An 18,745-nucleotide genomic window follows, 5' to 3' on the forward strand; every position below is an offset into this window, starting at 1 on the left:
TAATATATCTTTATACCTGAGCTCTGTTTTACTGGTTCAGAACTCCAGATCACCTGCAAAAGTATGTGGACACCCCTCCTAAATGATTGAGTTCAGGAATTTGTCACACCCATTGCAAACAGTTGCATAAAATCATGCACACAGCCATGCCACCTTTGCCACCAGTCAGTTCGTGAAATCTCTGATCTGCCCTGGTGAACTTTAAGTGCTATTATTGCGAAGTAGGAGTTGTCTAGGAGTAAAAACAGGGCAGTCACAAAGCGGTCGACCACGCAAACTCACAGAGCGTGTTGTGTAAAAAGAAATAGTCTATCCTCTGTTTTATCACCAAAGAGTTCCAGATTACCTCAGGAAGTGATATAAGCTCAAGAACTGTGCGTCAAAAACGTAATTAAATAGGTTTTCATGGTCGAGCAGCTGTCACTAGCACAATGCCAAGCGTCAGCTGCAGTGGTGTAAATCACCTCGCCCATGTACACTGGAGCAGTGGAAACATGTTCTCTGGAGTGGTGAATCACATTTCACTATCTGGCAGTCTGATGGAGGAATCTGGGTTTGGCAGATGCCCAGAGAACGCTACCTACCAGAATTCATAGTGCCTTTGGTGGAGGAGGGATAACGTTCTGGGTTTGGATCTTTTAGGGTTTGGGCTAGGCCCCTTATTTCCAGTAAAGGATAATGTTAATGCTACGGCATACAAAGGCATTTTAGACAATTGTTTGCTTCCAACTTTGTGGAAACAGTTTGTGGAAGGCCCTTTCCTGGTCCAGCACAACTGTGCCCCTGTGCACAAAGCGAGGTCCGAGTATGATGTGGAGGAACTCGAGTGGCCTGTACAGAGCCCTGACCTCAACCCCAACCACCACCTTTAGGGAGCATTAGAACACCGATTGCAAGTCAGGCTTTCTCAGAATAGTAGAGGCTGTTAAAATTGCAAATGGGGGCCCAATTACATATCATTGGCCATGGTTTTTGAATGGGATGTCAAATAAGCTCATAAAGGTGTGCTGCTCAGGTGTTCACATACTTTTGTCCAGATAGAGTAGACTTAAAAGATAACGTGTTGGCTAGCAGCCAACACTAGAGGTAGCATAGAAACTTACTGCATACTGTGTTATAATTGAGTCCAATGTATAACAGCATTCAAAAAGCTCCCTCTAGTGGCAGGCAACATGTCATCTTTTAAATCCATATCTCTGTAGGGAATTTGCAGATCTGTATCAGCAAACATGAGCTCCGACCACTAATAAAGATATATTAAGAAATAAATCAGTGCAGAATTTGAAACCTATTTAAATATAAAAAAAAAAAACAACAACAGTAAATGCACATCTTTGAACACCATTATGTTTTTTTTTATGTAATCCCAACTGGCATTAACGCCTTTCCTACGTTTGACATACCTCATAGGAGGGAGGGGGGGTCAGGAGCTGGCTCAGGGGCTGACCCTGCTTCATATGCCACAGGTGTCAGCTGTATATTACAGCTAACATTCTGAACTAACGGCCGGGACAGGAGATGCGATTGCAGGGTGCCGGAACCGGACATGCGATCGCAGGGTGCCGGAGATGCGATTGCATGGCAGCCTGACGGACAAATGAAGGCCCCAGGTCAGCCAGTTTGGGCCTCCTATTAAGCTCTGAAAGAGGCAGGGCTTATTAGGAGACAGCAAAAAGCACTATAGACTGCAATACATACGTATTGCAGTGTATTTTGCAAGCAATCTATTGATCGCATTTTTAAGTCTGCTAGCCGGACTAAAAAATAAATTAAAAAAATATTGGTTTTTAGGAATATTGAAAAATAAATATTAAAAGATCAAAAACCCACTTCCCATTTTTCCTCTAAAGTGATGTTAGCAATAAGGCCCAGTTCAAACGGAGTAATTTGGCGCTGATTTTCTCAGCGGAAACCGCGTCTGAATCAGCGGCAAAAAACTGCCTAAATCACCTCCCTTTGATTTCAACTGTGATGAACTTTCTTGGTGCGATTCCGATCCTGATCTCCCATTGAAATCAATGCAAGGAAAGAAAGTTTTTTTCGCCACGCAAGCAGTTCAAAATCTGCCTCATAATTCTTGAAGGAATAATGAGGCCGATTTTTTTCTGCATGCAAAATACTCCATTTGAACTAGGCCTAAAAGAAAAATCAAGCCCTCACACAGATCCATCAATGAAAAATAAAATAAAAAGTTATGGGTTTAAGAACATGGTGACAAAGAAACTTATTTTTTTAACAAATTAGTTTCATTTTGTTAATGTAGTAAAACATAAAAAAAATTGTATCCCTGTAATCGTATTGTCCAGCAGAATAGAGTTAACCGTTTTTACCGCAGATTGAACACAATAAAAACAAAACCCAAAAAACAATGTAGGAATTGCTGGGGTTTTTTCCATTCCAACCCACAAATACATTTTTAAAGGTTTACCAGTACATTTTATGAGGCATTTAATGCCGTCATTAAAAACTACAACTCGTTCTACAAAAAAAAAAAAAGTTGCATACAATTATGTTGACAGAAATATAAAAAAGTATGGACTTTTGGAAGGCGGGGAGAAAAAAACTAAAAAGGAGAAAAAAAATGGATGGGGCATTTGGTAAAGTTTTAAGAGAACTTTAAAAAAAAAAAAATAATTGAAAAGCCAGCACTGCACAAAGGAAATCTGAAAAGACTATAACGTTTGATAAAAACAAAACAAGTCCATCTGAAATATAGATATTCTTCCATTATCTTACCATGTCTAGCCCATTGCACGATGGCACAGAATCAAGGATGCGGTCCAATTCATCACCAATAATTTCATCACGCAAGTTTGACAGTGGAAATAAAGCAGATGTATCATCACTTATAAGTGCTGAAGGGAATGTTCCAGTCTCAGAAACGGGAGGCAAACTTGGGGAGCCCGAAGGGACTGGAACGGGAGATGTCCCTCTTAATGGTTCATTGTTAAGACTCAGCGCAGAGAAAGCGTTGTGAGGAGATTCATGGCCATCAACTTCAGACAAATCTGAAATACAACAGATATATTAAAAAAGTTTTTTTGTTATAATAAAATCCTTTTCTTTTCACGTTAATTGGGGGATACAGAGATGACCTTGGGTATAGCTGCTACCAGTAGGAGGCGGACACGAAGCAAAAAAAAAAGTGTTAGCTCCTCCTACCAGCTATACCCCACTGGCAGACACTGAGCTACACCAGTTTGGTACATAAGCAGCAGAAGAAGTAAAGAATAAATCTGATGGCAACTATCTCAATGGCACCTAGCAAAAGAACCGAGCTGGAGGCATGAAAGCTAATTATATCTGGCATCCTGTGGAGACGACGTGGGAGAGCTAAACATCTCGGAGCAGAATGTGCCACCCCCCCACCTGTGATGACTCGGGTAGGGACCGTCCTTAATGCAGTACCGTATTTGTTTTGTCAGGGATCATTACCATGTATATTGTTTTCAAAAACATTATTACTTTATATGAACTAAAAATCAGTATATTACACAAAGATTTGTAAATGAAACAAGATGGAGAATGTATGAGAAACATGCCTATGGAAGACACCGCCCCTGGAATGCAAGAGGAGTGTACAGAAGAACTTACAGCTGAGGAGCCAATGGGGCTTAAGCACGTCCCACCTTCCTACAGAGAAGATTTCTTTGTGTTCTTTGTTCAAATAAAGTTAGTTCACTTCCTATCTCTACCAAATTGTCTCGTGGTACATTTTCTACAGGCATGCATTCAGTTTTCAATTTACAGAGGTGGTTATTCGGTGTGGAAGCTACCCTGACATTTTGGCACCCCAGATGGGACCCAAAACCTGAGGGTGATAGCATGGGATTGGTGATAGCATTATATTATTAGTTGAGGCCCTATTGTTTATATTGTCTGAGGTTTATAATTATAATGTGTGTAAATATGCCGCGGTGCTGCAAATTACAATCTGAGGAGTTTGTGAAGGTCACTGGTTGTTGTCACTCATATGTAAGAAGTACATGGCAGCAATGAGAGCCCAGAGGTTATGTTACCCGGGTGTCTTTAGGTTTGGGGAAGATGCTGCCCATGACCTGTTATATCTGCAGGGGTAGAAGTCCCATTAGGACAGTAAGTGACAGTACGACAATTATTGGCATTAATAAAATGTGGACTGGATTAATTATATATATTACAACCAGCAGCGGTTTGTAGATTATACAGAGACAACCATCCTGTATCCTGAGGAGAATAGGGACAGTTAGGACCACTCCGAAACCTTGGAAGTCCAGGTACAAAGGGGGGTCACTCATAAGGAGCAGCTCGTCTCAAGCTGGTGAAGAAATCCAAAACCCCTACCCGCCTGGTTTGAGTGGTCAGTAGTAGGTTGCTAGGCAAGACTCAGGGATAGAGTAATAATATTTTTAGGGGGGACTGTCAGGGATCATTACCATGTATATTGTTTTCAAAAACATTATTACTTTATATGAACTAAAAATCAGTATATTACACAAAGATTTGTAAATGAAACAAGATGGAGAATGTATGAGAAACACGCCTATGGAAGAAACCGCCCCTGGAATGCAAGAGGAGTGTACAGAAGAACTTACAGCTGAGGAGCCAATGGGGCTTAAGCACGTCCCACCTTCCTACAGAGAAGATTTCTTTGTGTTCTTTGTTCAAATAAAGTTAGTTCACTTCCTATCTCACTGAGGTAGAATCTATACCAAATTGTCTCGTGGTACATTTTCTACAGGCATGCATTCGGTTTTCAATTTACAGAGGTGGTTATACGGTGTGAAATAACAGGGAGAAGGAAGCTACCCTGACAGTTTTAGGTGGCCTTATGGGCCTAGGGGATGAGGGCGACAGGAGGGACGTGGTTTAAAGGAAGGCTTCTTCCTTTGACCCTGCGAGGTTTGGTTCTGGTAAGAAAGTTTGCTGGCTGGTAAACCGGTGGAAAATCGAAAATCGAATACTTCCCGTCCTAGCGAACTGACTGACATGTTTTGGGAAAAGGGAGAGGGGATCGCCGGAAAGTATACCTTGGCTGACTTTTATTGCTCATTCGGTAGTGGCTCTGCTTACCCAACAAGACGCAAATATTGGCCGCATTCGGAAGAGGATTTGGCAAAGAATTCTATTATTCTATTGCGCGGATCCTGGAATAAGAAAGCATCTTCCATTACAAGGGTGGCAATGGCCATCTTCAAAGTCATATGGAAATGTGTACATGACGTCCGTGTGCTTAGTCGTTACCTCTCTGAAGTTCCATTCTTTGGAGAGAGTGGGAGGGAAATAACTTTGGAGACTGTCAAGGCTGCCAGAAGGAAAACACCTCTTGTGAGGAGGGTTCCTTGATCCTGAACATGTAGAGTATCCTTGACGGCCGTAATAAGACTTTAAATCATAGAGGAGAGTTTAGATGACTGCTTCTCATTCAGGGTATAATCTTAGTCAGAAACCTTGCCCTCAGCAGGCTCCTCGTCATTGGAGGACATGTCAGAGCACAACTCTCGAGCTGGAGGAGAAGTGGATGAGGTTAAAGAAACTGATGCTTGATGGGTAGATATATTCCTCGCTGCTTAAAGGAAAACCAGCCTAGCACATCCAAAATGAATTTTGATACCCTGGAGAGGTCTGATACTGCTGATGAGAGAGTGCGCCCACTCTGGTACAAGACCTGAGGTGAGGCTACCATGGCAGAAAGTTCAGTGATACGCTGTCTCTGTCCCAAAAAATTGGAGAAGAGAGGTTCACTTAAATTTTGTATTGTACGCACTGAAATTTAGTATTGCAGGGGAAGCAATTAAAATAAAGAACTGTGGCAGTGAGGTCATTTGATGGGGCACAAGCATGAGGTCAACCCTCATATTGAGATTAACCCTAAATAGCGTAGTCGACTGCGCTATTGTTTCCACTGAAAAAAAACTGAAAACCTACGGAACAGAGACAAAAGGAAACCATTTGCATAGGAAGCATTACCATTGAAATCAATGGTAATAGAAACGGAAGCTATGGTTTCGGTTTGTCTTTCCGTTCATGTGTTCCCCCGACGGAAAGGTCTAATGGAACTCATGAACGGAAACAGACGCTGATGTGAACGAGGCCTAATGCTTCTCACAGCTGCTTTTCTAGTTATATCCAGTCTAGGTAATCTTCTGTGAGCTAATTAAAACTCAAAGTATGTAAATTACATATCTTTCCTATACAGTTATTAACCTTTATTTACATAGGACTGGAAAAGTTCGCTATTCAGGTTGCATTAGCCAGTTTGATCATCTTTCATCCGCACTATCACAAAGATCAAGAGTATTTCGAAGTAATCTTTCACCCACATCCTCAAGAGAATCTATATAAATTTTCTCTTATCTTTTTTCCTTCCTTTTTCCTATAACACACATTATTCAATCTCTTTTTTTTGCCTTATGCTCCACTCTCTAGAAACGTCAACTGCTGCTGGTTTGCAACGAGTCCTAGGTGCAGTGATCTTCCTTATGTTAGCACCAGTGATTCACCCACAATCAAGAATTTTACGCTGAGTACTCAAAAAAGGAAGGAACTGTACGTAGCACTGCCTTATCCTGATGCAGGGGTAAAAACGGGGGACGAGATGACACTGCTGTCAGCTTAGAAAACCTCCAAATATAGGTCCGCACCACCTTCCAAGGTGAGGAGACATAAGGAGATCTCCTGTAGAGGTTCGAACTAGGGCAATTGCAGAGCCTCCAGAACAAAAGGTCAAGTCTAATGAAGTGCGTACCGCATGAGCAACCCCTTGCAAGAAAGTTTTAACATCAGACTTGGACGCCAGAGGCCTGTCAAAGAGTAAAGACAATGCAGACATCTACCCTTCTATGTAACTCAAGGCCATGGTCAAGTCTGTAGCGTCCATGGCCGCGGGCCGTCAGGTTTACTCACCTCCCGACGCCCGCAGCCACGGATCTGTGAGCACTGGTCCCCAACTCCTTCCTAGGAGACGCCAGCGCTCACTTCCGCTCCGTTCGGCTGTGTCCCGCGCAAATAGGAGGAAGTCATCATCATAAACTGCCACGATTTCCTGGCTTATAAGAAGGCCCCTGGCCTTCTAATCCTTGCCTGAGCGTTATTAGTTTTCCCAGCCTGTCTTGCAAATGGTCCCTTAGTGTTTCCCGTTCCTGTTGTGACCCGTGCCTTGTTCCCCGTGCTGTTCCTTAGTATCAAGTCGTGCCACGTCCTGTGTCATCCGCCACGTCCGGAGGAATCCGCCGCGTCCGGAAGAATGCGCCACGTCCGGAGGAATCCGCCACGTCTGGAGGGATCCGCCACGTCCTGTGTCATCTGCCACGTCCGGAAGAATCCGCCACGTTCTGTGTCATCTGCCACGTCCGGAGGAATCCGCCACGTCTGGCGCAACTTGCGGCTCCTGTGTCATCCGTTTGGCGCTATCTGCTGCACCCATCTCCATCTGTGCCAGAGCTGCGGCCACCGTCTGGTCTATCCAGGTACCCTTGTGCGGGACATTGTATTTCTGGGGTGTCCTGTTGTTTGGCCAGCTGCCTCCCCGCTACGGCGGTACGGCCTAGTGGGTCCTCTACCCGCTTCGTGACAAAGTCCTTCTTGGAGAAAAGATAGCATCTTGGACACAGAAAAAACGAAGGAAAGAAGATTCCAAAATGTACACCAGCCTCGATAAATCTTCCAAGTACATTGGTAAATTCATGGCCGAGGAAGTCTTTCTAGACTTCAACATGGTGTGGATCACCCACTGTGACAAGCCCCATGCTCTCAAAACTGTGACTTCAACAGCCACACAGTTAAACGTAGCAACTTTAAAGTCGGCCAGCATAGCCTCTACGTCGGCGTACCAATAACAATGTAGCCAATACGGGGTCACGAGTATGGTGGAAATTCCTTGGCCTTGATCCTTCTGAGAAGCCTGGGGAGAAGAGGTAGAGATAAATACAGCTGAATTTGTCCCATGAAGCTACCAGAGCATCAACCACGAATGTTTCAGGATAATGAGCTCGAGATATGAATTGGGGAACCTTGCAATTGAACCTGAACGCCATCAAGTCCACAACCAGCCTGCCCCACATGGCGCAGATCTGGTCGAAAACCTTGTGATTGAGAGACCACTCCACTGAGGTCGACACATTTGCAAGTGAATAAATTTGCAACACAATTGTAGAGCCCTGTGATGTGCGCTGCCGAGAGGGTAGGAATGTTGAGCTTTGCCAACTTCAGGGTCCTCGCGGCTTTCGACATTACAGCTGAACTCTGCATTCCTCCCTAGAGATTTAGAGTTGACATTGTCTGTTTGGACTCGAACCAGGCAACCGGCTAGAAGGTTCGTCCAATGGTGGAGACAATTTAAGAAATTCCAGTAGGTTGATGGAAAGAGAATATTCATGTTGAGACAACAGGCCCTGAGTCATGAGGTTCTGGAAGTTCCTCCCATACTCGGGGACTCGTGTCCGTGGAAAGGATCTCCCTTTGGAGTGGAAGAATGCAGCGGCCCTGGGGGATGAGAGCCACCAGCTGAGGGAAGGTTGTACAGTCAGGGGAAGGAGGATCTGTTGGTCCAAGTTATCCGGAGGATGGTCCCACCGGGAGAGGATCGCTCTTTGAAGCGGATGAGTGTGAAACTGGGCAAAGAGGATGGCCTTGATCTAAGCCACCATGGTGCCCAGGACTCTAATACACAAGCAGAGAGGTGTGAGGGACTGACACCCTCTCTTCAGTAACACCCTTGCCAATAGGGTGTCGAACATCATAGACAGGCAGGACTCAAAGTGGTTGAGTATCTGGCCGAATCAAGTCAGGGTATCCAGAGTAATTTTGATTGTATCAGAATGTTGTTCAAAGTAGGGGATGACTTAAACACCCTATAGCGAAGAAGCACCATCACCACCGAGAAGATTTTGGTGAACGGGAGAACCACAAATTGGAGGACCGCAAAGTGCAGGAAAACGCTGAAGGGATGGGCAAAGGATGTCCACGGAAGAAAGAAACACCCCTGGTCCATGGAAGCTATCACCTATTGAAGGGACTGATCTGGAGGAATGGGGATGATTACTCCTCGACTCAAGAAAGAGTCTGTTAATTGAAAAAAAGTAGTAGCAAAGGAGGAGGCGTGGACTGAATGTACCGGTCGTGTGGCAGGAAGATAAACACAATTTGCACCCGAAGGATACAACTGCCTGCACCCAGGAATCCGATATGTGAAAGAGCGAGACATCCTTGAAGCGCAGTAGCCTACCCACCCCCCGAGATTTGTGTGGGCGTGCACCTTCAGGTCTAGCTGGTATTACCCACTCCAGGTTTCACTGCCTGGAGGGATGGGGCTTGAAGGAGAGATTGTTCTTGGAGTCCTGGTGGGATGTTTTGTGGACTGGTGAATCTACAATGTCTGGGTGCTTGTGGACGGAGGAATCTAGGAAAAAGCCAAAAACGAGATCCCGGTTTATGAGAGGTCGTGTCACGATGGACCTGAGATAGGAGAGAGCTCTTCCCACCCATTGGCTCATCCAGAAGGATCCCGAACAGTTCGGAAATCACAAAAGGGAAAAGAAGCCAAGGACCACGTTGATCCCATCTCGGCAGACCAGCATTTAAGCCAGGCAGTCGTTCAGACAGCAACAATAGAAGCAGAGGCACGGGCCACAAGACATCCTGCACCCAGAGAGGCTTTGCACAAGCATTAAGCAGCAATAGGGAGCTGATGGGTGAGGTCCACTAACTCCTCTTGAGGTGCTCAAGAGAGAATACCGTGACAGAGTTGGCAATTCCATTCAGTGGAGGCTCTGCTAATCCAAAAATAGCAAAAATTGGTCTCAAGGATGAGCTAGTCGATTCAAAACAAGACCTAGAGAAAGACTCTATCCAGTAGTAGGATAGGATTGCAGAATAAGGCTGTATCCTCCTTGGGAATAGTAGTAGTCTTGGCTAGACGAGAGACCGGAGGGTTCACGGCCGGCGATTTTGCTCATTCGGAGGAGATCTCTTCTGGAAAGGGATACATAAGATCCAACTGAGCGGTACGAGGGAATTTCTTTTCAGGGTGTTTCCATTCTTTGGAAAAGAACTCCTCCGGAGTAAGAAGGAAACGACTTGTGGAACCATTTAGGTCAGCGGAAGGAGATAATCTCTGGTGAGGGGGGGAAGGCTCTGCGTCTGTGACCCGTAAGGTCTCTTGGATGGCTTTGATGACACTGTTCACTAAACATGACCGTTGCGAAAGAACGTTCCTTGTCCAGCTCAGAGATGGAATCAGAAATTTCTCCTTCGTAACAAGAACTCCCTGGCAGGGGAGGAGGAGACTATGAATAGGAGATACAGATGGCGGGTGAGAATAAGCAGATCGAACCCATTTTCCGAGCCTGCCACGTGACAAGGACGTGGATGGAGAGTACAGAGAGGGCTGGTTGGGAGAGGTGAACCAGGATGCCTATCATGGACTGGGCAATATTAGCGAGGTCACCAATGGCCTGGGAAAGGGAATTAGCCCATTCCAATTCGGCAACTTCAGCACACATGCTTGGCTTAGAGGCTTACCACATGAGAATTGGAAACTGCATTGGGAGCAAGAATAAGGTGTGATAATGTTTGCCTTTCTGGAGGAGTCTCCTCTGGTGTCTGACATGGCAGTAAAGGGATCACCATGCTCTACTTTAAAAAAATAAAAATAAAAAAAAAGAGAGAGGGAGATGGTGGTGACAAGGAGTCCACTCCTTACGGCAAAAGGCAGGACAGCTACTCCCCTTAATAATGACGGTAATGGCAACCCAGTGTTACCTTCAGACCCTAACTGAAAAGTAATCAGTGCGCTACTAAATGGGTGTCTCTAATAAAATGGCCATTCAGTGTATACCATGGCTAATTTCACAGGAATCCAATTGACTGGCATCTGACATGTTCTCAGCCAATATTTGTAGCTGGAAGATCACAGGTAATTTTGGGCTCATACAGCATAAGGTCAATAACCTGGACCTCGTCTACTATTACCATCAAAATAATAATTTAAAAAAAAAAAAAAAAACAAGGAAAATAAACATGCATCGGAACTCACTTACCTGGCTCTATTTGATCTGCAAAACTATCAGACATCTGCAAATTGAATTAAAATGAATGAATGAAATACTAAAATACTGATAAATAACGTATGCTCTTCCATATAAAACTTTCTCAGTAAAGTAGTAATTTAGTCGATTTTATTTCCTTCTTGCCACAATAAGACAAACAATATAAAAAGCCCTTTCAAATAAATGCAATAAGAAAACTGAAATCAAGTGATACTAATCTGTATTGGCACAATCTAATATAATGGTGGTTAATAAGATCCATGTTGGGACCTCACTCGTTGACACAAATTACAATAATTTAGGCTACGTCTGCATGGAGTTCATTAAGCCAGAGACCTGAGCTAATTACTGGGTAGCCTTTAACAGTACTCAAAGCTTAGAATTATTAGCAATTTACATGGCAGGGGCTGACAGACCACTGAAACCATTTCTTTAATGACAGCTTGTATTCTACTGACTGTTTTGCTGTTGCTCCTGACAGTTTCGCTGTATATTGCTGTACTCACATAAAAGCGTATATTCCCTTATGTTCACCACATATTTACTTCTCGCTTATCTAACCTACACAGCAGTTTGCAAGTAGGGACCACTTACCTTTTCTGATGTGTCCACAACTGTAACCTGGGAACTAGGCTGCAACACAAATAGTATTGTTTTGTCATCAAGGAGAAAAGATCATTTAAAAAAACATAATATAAATAAAAACACTCACCTGTACCCTAACATAGGCTTTCCTAATTTTTAGCCCCAACTTCACAGCTAATTCGCGTGTTAATTTCACCACACACTCATCCTGTGGAAATTTGCTTTTGATTAAATTTGATGTGCAAGTATGAACATTTGTATAAAAATATCTCTAAACGTATATACTCAACAAAATAATTACACGTGCTTTAATTTACATGAGATGTCCAGTACAAAAGAATTGTCAAAAAAGGCTAAGTTCCTCTCGTCTTTAACCCTTTCATGACCAAGGGTCATCGATACCCGTGTCCAGGTCACATTTTCCATTTCTGACATGCACTTCTTTAAACGATAATATCTTTGCAACCGCTTTGAATATCACAGCTATTTTTTACAAGGAGGCTTCCATTTTCTAGATTAGTTTAATTAATTCCGTGCTTTTAATTTTTAATATGAGCAGACACATCACTAAAAACATGAAAACACTTTTGTAACATTTTTTTATATATATTTATCTGTATGTATATAAGTGTGTGCGTGTGTGTACTTTGCAGCTCTGTAACAATTAGCCTTCTTCTCTCTCCTGGATCACTGTGAGGGGAGCGTGAGGAAGGCTAAGGCTGGATTCAGACGAGCACGTTACGTCCGTAATGGACGGAACGTACTTCGGCCGCAAGTCCCGGACCGAACACACTGCAGGGAGCCGGGCTCCTAGCATCATAGTTATGTACGCTGCTAGGAGCCCCTGCCTCTCCATGGAACTACTGTCCCGTACTGAAAACATGATTACAGTACGGGACAGTTGTCCGTCAGCGAGGCAGGGACTCCTAGCATCGTATGTAACTATGATGCTTGGAGCCCGGCTCCCTGCAGTGTGTTCGGTCCGGGACTTGCGGCCGAAATACGATCCGTCCATTACGGACCTAATGTGCTCGTGTGAATCCAACCTAAGAGTTCAGAGCTGCTTGAAAAGTTTGTTAAGCAAACTATTTTATGATCACCATGATTAGACAGTTATGGTTATTATCAGCTCCTTATTTGCCCACATAACAGCACACTGGCTCCGTTATCTCTGGGCAGAAGATGGGGACCAAAGGAGACGGAGGGGGGAGGTGCCAGCACACGGGGAAGACAGCAGGGAGAGATCGCAAAGTGCAGCATTGCTTCAGTGTGAGCAGCGCTGTACTTCTAAACTTGGTTTCATAAAAAAAAAAAAACACTTGGTTATTTTATGAAACTAAGTACTGAAGAGCTGTCCGCACTTGTAGAGAGAGCCGGCACATAGATTAGTGCAGAGCTGCTCACACTAAAGCAGTTCTGCATTCATTAAACCCTGATGCACGCTGAAAACGTCAGTTGGAACGTATATAGCCGTATGGCAGTCGTGAAGGGGTTAATTAAGTTATGGGATAATTAAAGGGATATTATGACGACTGATATTTATGGCAAAGCAATAGGATACAATGCATTCAGAAAGTATTAAGACTCTTACAATTTTTTTCACATTTTTGTTATGTCGATGACTTGTGCTAAAATTTTAAAAAAAATTGTTTTTCCCTGTCATTCTGAACTCAATCCCACATAATGATAAAGTGAAAACAGAATGTTTGTAATCTTTGCTAATTTATTAAAAAGAAAAAACTAAAATATTGCATTGACATAAGTATTCAGACCCTTTATTCAATACTTAGTTGAAGCACCTTTGGCAGCGATCCAGCCTCCAGTCTTCTTCGGTATAATGCAACAAGGTTTGCACAACTGCATTTGGGGATTTTCTGATATTCTTCTCTGCTGAACCTCTCAAGCCTTGTCAGCTTGGATGAGGACCGTCGGTGGACAGTCATTTTCAGGTCTCCCAAGAGATTGGATTCAAGTCAGGGCTCTGGATGGGCCACGCAAGAACATTCACAGAGTTGTCCCTAAGCCACTCCTGTGTTGTCTTGGCTGTGTGCTTAGGGTCATTGTCTTGTTGGAAGGTGAACCTTCGACCCAGTCTTAGGTCCAGAGCACTCTGGATCAGGTTTTCATTAAGAATATTTCTGTACTTTGCTCCATTCATCTTTCCCTCAACCCTGACCAGTCTCGCAGTCCCAGCCGCAGAAAACACCCCCACAGTTTGATGCTACCACCTCTATGCTTCACTGTAGGGATGGTATTGGGCAGGTGATGCGCAGTGCCTGTTTTCCTCCAGACATAATGCTTAGCATTAAAGGTGTTTTACACCCCTTCAAAATTGATGGCCAATCCTCAGGATAGGCCATCAATAGCTGATCAGTCGGGGTGAATGGGAGAAGGCGGATGTAATACCTGTGAATCACCGCTACATGTGTGTCGACGATTCACAGTGTACAAGTAGGAAAGAAGTGGAAGCAGCGCTTGTACGAGCGCTGCACCCCCTTCAAAACAGCAAATCGGCGGGGGCCCCAGGAGTCGGACCCCGACCGATCAACTATTGATAGCCTATTCTGAGGATATGCCATCAATTTTTAGGGACTGGAAAACCTCTTTAGGGCCAAAAAGATCAATCTTGGTTTCATCAGACCACAGAATCTTGTTTCTCACAGTTTGAGAGACATTTAGGTGCTTTTTTTGCAAACTCCAGGCGGGCTTTCATGTGTCTTTTACGAAGGAGAGGATTCTTCCTGGGCATTCTGCCATAGCGCCCAGATTGGGAGTGTTGCAGTGATGGTTGACCTTCTGAAAGTTTCTCCCATCTGCATACACAAGATCTTTAGAGCTCAGCCAGAGTGACCGTTGGGGTTCTTGGTCACCTCTCTTCCAAATGCCCACACCCACACACCCCCCCCCCCCCCCCCCGATTACTTAGTTCGGTTGGGTGATCCGCTCTATGAAGAGTCCTGGTTGTTCAAAAGTTCTTCCATTTAATTATTATGGAGGCCACTGTGATCTTGGGAACTTTCAGTGCAGCAGAAATGTTTTTGTACCCTTCTCCAGATCTGTGCCTCCACACAATCCTGTCTCATTTCTTTCATCCTCATGGCTCGGTTTTTGCTCTGATATGCATTGCCAGCTGTGAGACCTTATATATACAGGGGTATGTCCTTCCAAATCATGTCCAATCAAATGAATTTACCAAACGTGGATCCCAATCAAGATGTAGAAAGATTTCAAAGATGATCTAGAGAAATGGGAGGCCTCCAGAGATAAATTTCAAGTGTCATAGCTAAGAGTCTAATTACTAATGTCCATGCAAGATTTGAGTTTTTGAGTTTTAATAAAATTGCAAAAACTTCTACAATTCTGTTTTCACTTTGTCATTATGGGGTATTGAGTGCAGAATGATGGGGAAAGACTTGAATTCTTTTTTTTTTTACTTTAGCACAAGGCCTCAACATAACAAATTGTGAAAAAAGTGAAAGGGTCTGAAGAATTTACAAATTCACGGTATACCATAAATGTCTGTTAGAGGCAAATCTGCAGAACAGGGGTCCCATATCTCACCATTAATTCTCTAAATTCTGGCAAAAGGGGAGCAGAGAGTCACCAATCCTTTTTCCCCAGATTAAAAAGAGGAGCAGCAATATGCCATGTTAGTCATCAGAACTCGCCTTTAATTAGTAAGCGCCACTAGTCAGTAAACATTATTAACATCAACTCCGGGAAGGAAAAGAGATTTATAGGGAACCGGTCACTAGATTTTAGGGCACAAACCCGACAGCATATCATTATACTGCTGGGGTATAGCATCCTAAACATGCCACCCTAAAAACTGCCCAGAGATGTGCAGGATGCCATTGGACTAATCTCAGAACTCTTCTCTAGTAATTTACATTCAGAACACGCTGTAAAAAATACCTGTTTTGAGAGGGACATGTTTAGGACATAAAGCCCCAGCAGTATAACAACATGCTGGTGGTTTAGTGCCCTAAAACTTAGTGACAGGTTCCATTTAAAGCACTAGTCAAAGTAGATTTTTTTCCTTTAAGGGTGCATTTTTTTCAAACATCCACATAATTCTGACACCAATAGAATAAGGAAAAATGAAGTTAAAGGGGTATTCCAATTTTAAGTGAAGCAAGCTTAAATGTACCTACGATTATAAATAACTTTGCATAAAACAATAGTACAAATGAATGTTTAGAAACTTAGTCATTTATCTTATGAGTGAAAAATGCCTGTTTCTCCACTTATCAGGCTCCTTTACTTCCCCTCCGGTTTTCTTAACCCGTTAGTGACCGCCAATACGCCTTTTAACGGCGGCTTTATTCTGATGCATATGCCTTTTTACGGCACTGCATCAGGATGAGTAAACAGAGCAGGGAGCTGCCAAAGGCAGAGCCAGAGGCAGCTGAGGGCTGGGGGCGTCCCTGCTCTGCCGTGTGAGATCGATATAATTATCGATCTCACCCGTTTAACCCTTCAGATGCGGTGCGCAATAGCGTGCACCGCATCTGAGTGGTTTTGGAGAGAGGGAGGGAGCTCCCTCTCTCTCCAACCGACACCCGGCGATACGATCACCGAGTGTCTGTGTCTCCAATGGCAGCCGGGGGCCTAATAAAGGCCCCCAGGTCTGCCTGGAGCGAATGCCTGCTAGATCATGCCGGAGGCATGACCTAGCAGATGCCTGTCCGTTTTAAACGGACAGGCAGTAATACACTGCAATACAAAAGTATTGCAGTGTATTATAATAGCGATCGGAAAATCGCATATTAAAGTCCCCTAGTGGGACTAGTAAAAAAGTAAAAAAAAAGTTTAATAAAGTTAATTTAAAAAAAAATATGAAAAAAAATGAAAAACCCACCTTTTCCCCTTACAAAATGCTTTACTATTATAAAACCAAAATAAAGTAAAAAAGTTACACATATTTGGTATCGCCGCGTCCGTAACGACCCCGACTATAAATCTATACCATTATTTAACCCGCACGGTGAACGCCGTAAAAAATTGAATAAAAAACTATGGAAAAATTGCTGTTTTCTGTGAATCCTGACTTAAAAAAAATGTGATAAAAAGTGATCAAAAAGTCGCATGTACTCCAAAATGGTACCAATAAAAACTACAAGTCTTCCCTCAAAAAAAAAGCCCTCATACAACTGCATCGGCAAAAAAAGAAAAACGTTACGGCTCTTCAAACATGGAGACACAAAAACAAATAATTTTGAAAAAAAAGCGTTTTTACTGTGTAAAAGTAGTAAAACATACGAAAACTATACAAATTTGGTATCGTTGCAATCGTAACAACCCGCTGAATAAAGTTATTGTGTTATTTATATAACACGGTAAACGGCGTAGATTTAAGACGTGAAAAAGAGTGGCGAAATTTCAGGTTTTTTTCTATTCCCCCCCAAAAAAAAGTTTATAAAAGTTAATCAATAAATAATATGTACCTCAAAATGGTGCTATTAAAAAATACTTGTCCCGCAAAAAACAAGACCTTAACCAGCTATGTCGACGCAAGTTATAGCTCTTGGAATGCGACGATGGAAAAACGTAAAAAATGGCTTGGTCATTAACGTCTAAAATAGGCTGGTCATTAAGGGGTTAACTGTTTACTCGCACAGAATTCACTCATAGAATCCATAGATCAGTGAGGCAGAGAGGATACAGCTTCTAAGCTCCACTGAGACATCAGGTTACAGCTGCCAATATAAGTCTAAGAAAGGGGAGGGAGAGCAGGAGGGAGAGCAGAAGGAGGAGAGAGCAGCAGAGTCTGAGAAGGACACAGACACTGCAGCTGCTAGTAAGCGTAACTGCCTCACCCCAGTGCAGCTTCACTGCTCCTAACTGCTGTATAATCTCCTCCATGCTGCTGCTTCTATTAAGAGTTTTACTACGTTTTTTTTTTTTTTTATAATTAAAAGTTTTTGAGAGAATACAACAATGTACAATCCAATAAGTCAGCCAGGCATAATGGGCTACATCATTAATAAAGGAACGTAAAGCAGAGAACAGAGGACAAAGAAAGAGACCGTGACTGCTGGAGGAGAACTGAGCAAAGTTGATTAGAAATGTTAAGCAGAGAAAGAATAGCAATTCAAATATTAATACTGTCAATAGGGTACACAAACTCTAAGTAAATATAGTACAAATACCAATAAGAGTCTGACTGTGTGACTAGCTGTAGAGGGCAATAATGACCCAGACTAGACCAACTTGTATATAAAACACAGTGGACTATGGTCGAGAAGTAGGGGGTTGATCCATAAAGTCTGACCAAATAGCCCAATGAGACACAAAGCCTGAGTATTTGTTATTCCAGGTGTCTTTTTTACATGATCCAGTCTAGACGAACCTGATTAAGAAGTTCTTCAGTTGTAAGAGGTACCGAAGATTTCCAGGATCTGGCGATCAAGAGCCTGGCAGTCATCAGGATATGAGCCGTACCGGTACGGATAGGTCTCTCAAGATCCAGGATGCCAATAAAGCAAAGGACCAGAGCTGGGAATGGGAGGATTGAGCACCGAGTAACTTTAACTATTAAGATGAATGTCGCCTTCCAGAAATTGTGCACTAAAGGGCAATTTCACCATGCATGGAAGAAATCACTTCTCTCACCACAGCTACGCCAGCATAGGTGGGAATAGGACGGGTTGAATCTAAAAAGTTGTGCTGGGGTTTTGTACCATCTCATTAGCAATTTTCCAATGTGTTGAGCTGTGAGTAGTTTGCTGTGAACCTCTGATGGCCTGCTTCCAATCAGGTAGCGTGGAATTGATGTTCAGGTCTTTTTCCCATACCAAGAAGTGTCCTGGTTTCTGGGATAGTTGAATTTGTTGGGGAGAAGAGTAGAACAGGGAAATGCCTTTGGCCTGTTGAGAGGATCTGTTAAAATACTCAAATGCTGATTTAGGAATAGCTGGAGAGTCTTGTGACCTAGACTGTAACAAGTGTCTGAATCTGAGATATTTATAGAAGTCCCGGTTCGAGATATTGTATGGGTCTCTGATACATCAGAAGCAGATAAGACCAGTAGACTCCAGGAGAAGGTTTAACCCAGATATACCCACGTCTTCCCAATTGTGGAATTAAATATCTGGGAGTTTAGTTAATAAATAGCGGAGTGGTAAGTGCTC

At 43.2% G+C, this 18,745-nt stretch overlaps 1 protein-coding gene across 2 annotated transcripts in view; it reads right to left on the bottom strand.

Moving 5' to 3' along the window:
* The window catches only part of ZC3H7A (zinc finger CCCH-type containing 7A), a 74,920-nt gene that overhangs the window by 30,805 nt on the left and 25,370 nt on the right, over window positions 1-18,745 (bottom strand). The window contains exons 6-9 of one of the 2 annotated variants that reach the window (XM_075830117.1): window positions 11,740-11,820; window positions 11,622-11,660; window positions 11,019-11,052; window positions 2,737-3,008 (exon numbers count right to left, since the gene is read on the bottom strand). In XM_075830117.1, coding sequence (XP_075686232.1) covers window positions 2,737-3,008; window positions 11,019-11,052; window positions 11,622-11,660; window positions 11,740-11,820 — 426 coding nt within the window. The remainder of the gene's footprint in view (window positions 1-2,736; window positions 3,009-11,018; window positions 11,053-11,621; window positions 11,661-11,739; window positions 11,821-18,745) is intronic. The other variant, XM_075830118.1, reaches the window with a different exon arrangement.

This window comes from Rhinoderma darwinii, chromosome 6, assembly GCF_050947455.1.
Source record: "Rhinoderma darwinii isolate aRhiDar2 chromosome 6, aRhiDar2.hap1, whole genome shotgun sequence".
NCBI classification, from domain to species: domain Eukaryota; kingdom Metazoa; phylum Chordata; class Amphibia; order Anura; family Rhinodermatidae; genus Rhinoderma; species Rhinoderma darwinii.